This window comes from Strix uralensis, chromosome 18 (genome assembly GCF_047716275.1).
Source record: "Strix uralensis isolate ZFMK-TIS-50842 chromosome 18, bStrUra1, whole genome shotgun sequence".
NCBI lineage: Eukaryota > Metazoa > Chordata > Aves > Strigiformes > Strigidae > Strix > Strix uralensis.
In genome coordinates, this window is record NC_133989.1 from 6385169 (window position 1) to 6391168 (window position 6000).

A 6000-nucleotide genomic window follows, 5' to 3' on the forward strand; every position below is an offset into this window, starting at 1 on the left:
TTCTCCCTTTCAGCAGCAAATCTACACCCCGAGACCCAGCGACCGCCTGGCAGTGCCATCCTTTCTGCAGAGGGACCGCTTTAACAGATTCCAGCCAACCTACCCCTACATGCAGCACGAGATCGACCTGCCGCCCACCATCTCGCTGTCGGACGGCGAGGAGCCCCCCCCGTACCAGGGACCCTGCACGCTGCAGCTGCGAGACCCCGAGCAGCAAATGGAGCTCAACAGAGAGTCGGTCCGGGCCCCCCCCAACAGAACCATCTTCGACAGTGACTTGATAGATAACTCCGTGTACGGGGGGCCGTGCCCCCCCAGTAGTAACTCTGGCATCAGCGCGACCTGCTATGGGAGCAATGGTAGGATGGAGGGACCGCCGCCGACGTACAGCGAGGTGATAGGGCACTACCCCGGGTCGACGTTTTACCAGCACCAGCAGAACAACAACGGGATGCCCTCCATCTTGGAGGGCAGCAGACTCCATCATTCACAAATCAATGGCCTTGAGAGCACAACCGCATGGAACAAAGAGAAAGAGAAACAAAAAGGGCACCCCTTTTAAAAAAAAAAAAAAAAGAAAAAAAGAAAAGAAAAGGAAAAAAAAAAAGAAAAAACAAGAAAGTAAATGAAACACTCTGCACTTCTCGTAAAAAGAAAAAGGAGAGAGAGAGAGTTGAGGAAGATGAGCAAAGAAAAAAAAAAAAGCCCTTCCCCATCTCTCCATGTATAAATATTTACTTGTTATGTCTGGTCTGAATGCACAAGCCTACCAAGCTTGCAAAAACATTTCTTTATTGAGCTGTGTCTAGACGTTTAAAAAGGAAAAAAAAATCAACTGTAGTCCCGTTTTTTTTTGTTTCTAGTTGAGCTGTGTGTGAATGCTTTTTTTTGTTTGATTATTTCACTTATCTTTAAAGACAAAATATTTGCACAAAAAACATTTTGTTTAAAGATCTGCAATATAAATATATAAATATATATTAAAAATAAGAGAAAGTGTATGTGTAAGGAGCAGGAGTATTTTTGTATTAGAAGAGGCCTATTCAAAAAAAAAAAGTTGTTTTCTGAACTAGAAGAAAAATGGCAATTTTTTGAGTGCCAACTCAAAAAGTGTGTATTACATTGTAAAAAAACAAAAAACAAAAAAAAATCAAAAGCAGGGGTTTAGAGTTATTTATATAAATGTTGAAATTTTGCACTATTTTTTAATATAAATATGTCAGTGCTTGTGTTGGTCAAAGCCTCTATCATGTCTACCATGAACCTGTTAAGGGATATATGTCGAAGTGAAGAACAAAGTAGCTGGAAGGGGGTGGAAAACGCTGAAGTGAAGATGCCAGCCCTGGGAGGAGCGGTGAGCGAGACTGCATCTTATGCAAATCCTTAATTTCCAGAGTCCCTGCGCATGGCCGCTGACAGTCACGGCTTTATACATTCCCTACAAAGCAAGAGGAGTTGGTGTGTGTTTGTATGTCATCCGGTAGGATTATTGGAGTAAAAAAGGTAAAATGAAAACTCCCTGCTTCTGAGAGTCAGTAATGACTGAAGCAGACAAAAATTACTTGATTTTTTTTTTTTTTTTTGGACAACCTCTAACTTTTTGGAGGGGGGTGGTGGGGATGAGAATAAACTTCTGTGTCTGAAGGAACAAAGTGTTTTTTGGTTTATTTCTTTCGATGTTCAACTGAAGGGCCCTATTTGGAGCTAAAAGGGTGATTATGGAAGTTAATGTGAGTAAATGGTAACGTACCCACTGGCTGCCTTTCAGCTGGGGTTTAAATATCTCATTGAAAGTACAAGCTGAAAAGTGTGGTGGTGGTGAAGGTAGTTTTCATTTTGTATTAACCTCCCAAACCTCTATTTGGGATATACGGGCGCAGCCGTGTCTCGCAGCTCCGCCGTCCCCCGGGCTGCCTCTGGTCATCGCTATTTTTTACTTTATTGTCCTAGCTAAAGAGGCATCAGATACAGTAGATGGAAATGAATCTGCTCCTGTGATGTATTAATTAAAGGCTAAAGAAATATGCTTAATGCTTTAGAAGCAAACCCCCTTTACCTCTTCTGAAGATGTCCTCATCCACAGCAGTACGGTCCCACCTGCCCTCCCGCCCGCCGGGTGTTGTGCGTCTTTAATTTATCTTGGTTTCGGAAGCATTTTGTCTTACTATGCTATTGTTTACATTTTTATATTGCGTAGGTGTCTGGTAGGTGTTTTACCCTCGCGGTGAATTTGTATGTGACGGAGTGAGCGAGTGAGAAACCTGAGAGCGCAAGAGAGAGAAAGCAAAAGGGAAAAAACCTGTTCTTGGTCCCGTCTCCCTGGCCGGGAGAGCGTCTCTCCGAGCGCGAGGAAGGGTCGGTAGGGGAACCATGGAGAGCGAAGATTTTACAAGGAGGTGTGATTTCATTTTTTGCAGGATGCTATCTAGTAGAGTGACATAAATGAAAGATATAAAGGCAATAACTATTGTTTTTAAGCAACTTTTCTATTACTTGAAAAAAAAAAAACCACCATGAGAACGGTTTTGAAGTTCCGACCATTTGAACAATATTTATATATATTTTAAAGAAGACGATGAATAGCTGAACTTGAAGTTTGATCATTATTTTTTGCTTTTTTTTATTTTTGCCTAGAAATAGTCCTGTACCTTCTCAATATTTCAAACTGCTTTTCCACAGCTCTTGAAATCTTCATAGCTTTACAGTCATGTAACCTAAATTTTGATGACCTAAAAAAAAAAAAAAAGCCACAAAAAAAAGTCATGCAAAGGAATAAATCTAGTTTGTCATGAAAGGTACAAAACTGATGAATTTATACGAGTTTTTAAAATGTATCTTTCCTTTATGTAACATGTCTATTTAGTGCCTTATTAAAGAAACAGTAACACTCCCTTTTTAGAGAGGGGAAAACAAAATCATCGTTAGCATCACAAGTAACCAGCGTCTGGTCTTTTGCTCCTTTGGACCTTGAATTCATTTTCCAGTCCCTTCTTTTCTGGCAGCGCTGCCTGCTCCCCAGAGCAGCCCCGTGGGCCTGGCCATGCAGGCTGCTCCTCTGCCGCTGCTCTTCTCCCACGGTTTGTAAGGGAATTTTAACACGTTTATGCACATAATCCTACCCAGGGAGGTAGGAAACTGGTGGATATTGTAAATGAGATACCAACCAAAAGAGAAACAGAAATATAATATCTACTGCCCTCTTGAGCCAAAATGCATGAATAGTGTTGTCGGGGTTGGGTGGTTTTTTTGGGTGGGAGGGGAGGGTGTTGTTCTGTGATCTGAACTAGTTTGCTACAGAAAAACTGGTTACCTCAGCAGGTTTTGGGTGGAATATGCATCACGCATTTAAAACTGAGCAGTGAATAAGGAGGTGTCGTGGGGACCGGAGGTTGTTAAGTAACGGGATTGTCTTGTCACATGGTGTCACCTGGCCACCAAACCCCATAGAGAGGTCAGGGAGGCAGGTAGGGTCTGGAAGGGCACAGAGGGATAGTGGGAGAGGGTCTAACAATGCAGTGCAATTAAACCCAGCTCTCATGCTTTGAAGTCCTCAAAATTTCAACTGATTCTCTGTTTTTTTCCCCATTTTTTTTCTCTCTCCCCAGTCCACTCCCAGTGTGAGCTTTTATTTCTCAAGCATCACCCCAAGCATCTGCAGTTGAGTGATCAGTTTGTTTTGTTCCTGGGTTCAGTTTCATTTACCTCTTTCTCTAGTTTGGGGAATTAAATGTGTGAAATGGTGTGGCTCATCACCAAATTTCTGTTGCAAATGATGCCTTTCAGTCCGTGCCATGCACAAACAAAAACTAAGCTGCCACCTTCCCCACTGCTGGTGCAGGTCCCTGGGGAGCGGCTGCAGCCCCGGTGGGGGGGAGCCCCAGGTCCCAGGCAGCGGGTGCAACTCAAGTTCACCTCGACAGAGCCAAGTTGTCACCTTTTGTCTTTCTTCTGTCCATCCCTCTGCTTTGCAGTCCCAAGAACTGTGTATTCCAAGTGCAGATACCAGATCTGGGGCCCAGATCAACTCCAAGTTCTGAATGGGTGTGTAGAAATAATGGTCTGTTCTTTTTTATTATTATTATTGTTGTTGTTGTTGTTATTGTTGTTATTATTATTATTACTATTTAATGTTACTTTTTGCCTCGGGGTCCATTTCTTCCCAATTCCCATGTCCTGTATTGCCACCAAGGCAGAGAATTTGCTTTGCACACCCTTGCTGATGTCTCTACTCGTTTCCTTCTGGCCTTCATGCAGCTCAGGAGAGAACTGTACTAGAAGCTGGACTGTGGTCCTGCTCCATAGGAGTCTCTAGCGTCTTGCAGCTGCCAGCAGAGAGATTCAGGCCCCTTAAGAATGATTTATTTTTAAACTAATACAGAAGAAACAAGGCATTGCTAATGCTTAGCAACCTCTTGTCCTAGCCTGCCTTTTTGCTCGAAGTTTTAAGAGTCACGTTAGCTTTAAAAGGGGTTGTTAATCTTACAGAGTTTCTTAGTTTACAGTACGGCAAACAGCATCCTTAAAGTGCCCCCAAATCTTAATGGCCTGGAATGGGAACGTGGCTTTGTCGACCAGGATGGTGAGGAAGGGTGGGTTTCATTTGGGGCTGACACTGATAAAACTCGTGTTCCCTTCACAACCCTCGATTTCACCAGTTTGAAGATTCAGCTTTACTAATCTAGTGCGTTGTTTCCATAAGTGTTATGAAATTCATTCTATCTTAAGTGGGGGTATAAGGAAATACAATTGCTTTCTGGAGAATCACCCTTTTGTATGTGTATTGAACTATAAAATTGCACTAACTGCTATATTAAAAAATAAATAAAAGCCCAACATTTTTACTAAGGATCGGGGAAAAAACTGAATCCAGATGTGTAGCATTAACAGTGCTAGGTGAGAACAGAATGAATTTTTAATCTCTTCTGTCTCTGTATTGCTCAGAGATTTTCTATGTACAACACAAAGTGACAAAAAACAAAAAGAAGTTTTCCAGAAACTGCGCTTCAAATTTTTGCTGTACTATAGAAGCTCATGAAGGACAACATTAAAGTCCTAATTTGCCTGCCTTATAGACACATTTCATTGTATTAATATTTTCTTAAACTTCCAGTTGCATTGCTTTGGCTTTGGAGTTTGTTATAGGCAGTCCTGTATCCTGAGTTCTGTTCAAGTTTAAACTTATGTAAACTATTGACAGCACATGCAATGCAGTACTTATCTATATTTTGCTGTTTTAGTATGAATATGTACTCTGATGCCAATTTACAAAAATCTGTTGTAAACGCTTATTGTGTAACAGTAACCGATAGTGGCAATTATATGTCATTCTAAAAGCTGCAATACTTATACAATAAATTTTACAATACTTTGGAAAATTTGCCTTCACCTTTTGCTTTGTTACCCAAAAATCAGTTTGCCAACACAATGTAATTTCAAAAGCTCTTCCTATTTTCTTTTTGAATATTGGAAAATGAATATTCTCAGTTTTTGATATTTGTGTGGTTTTCCCCTCTTCCTTGTTAAGTAGCCTTCTTGAATAACAGGCCAACCTCTGTATTGCCACAACATGTTCTTCCCGTGAAGCTGTAGCTGGTTCCCGGTGTATTTGCATGCTCGGTCTGTGTGTGTGTGTGTGTGTGTGTGTGTGTGTGTGTGTACACAATTCTGTTTTCTTTTGAGTAGATCAGGTGTCGCAGCTTTAATCCCAGAAGAAGCATTCCTGGTTTGCACCAATATGTCCAACACTTGCGATCCTGCCTTTCAGCCAAGAACATCACTGATGGTCAGAAGGTCTTAACTTGAATAACCGTCAATCAACAAGAACTGTGTAGATTGACTCAAATCCTAAGCACAGATTATTTGTGTGACTTTTCCTTTCTGAGACTGTGGTCAAATTGCAGTGATCACATTAAAATGATTGAAAACTTAACTGTTTGCAGGGGGTTTTCTTTTTGTGTTTCTGAAGGATGTGATGTAGATTTGCCCAGACCTTGGGTTCCT

The 6000-nt window shown here is 41.4% G+C and overlaps 1 protein-coding gene across 3 annotated transcripts in view; it reads left to right on the forward strand.

The window, feature by feature from the left end:
• PMEPA1 (prostate transmembrane protein, androgen induced 1) overlaps positions 1-5375 on the forward strand; it is a 52768-nt gene extending 47393 nt beyond the window's left edge. For 2 of the 3 annotated variants that reach the window (XM_074888322.1, XM_074888325.1), the window contains one exon: positions 14-5375. In XM_074888322.1, the coding sequence (XP_074744423.1) occupies positions 14-562 (549 nt within the window). In that variant the 3' untranslated portion in view covers positions 563-5375. The remainder of the gene's footprint in view (positions 1-13) is intronic. The other variant, XM_074888323.1, reaches the window with a different exon arrangement.
• Positions 5376-6000: the final 625 nt, after the last annotated feature.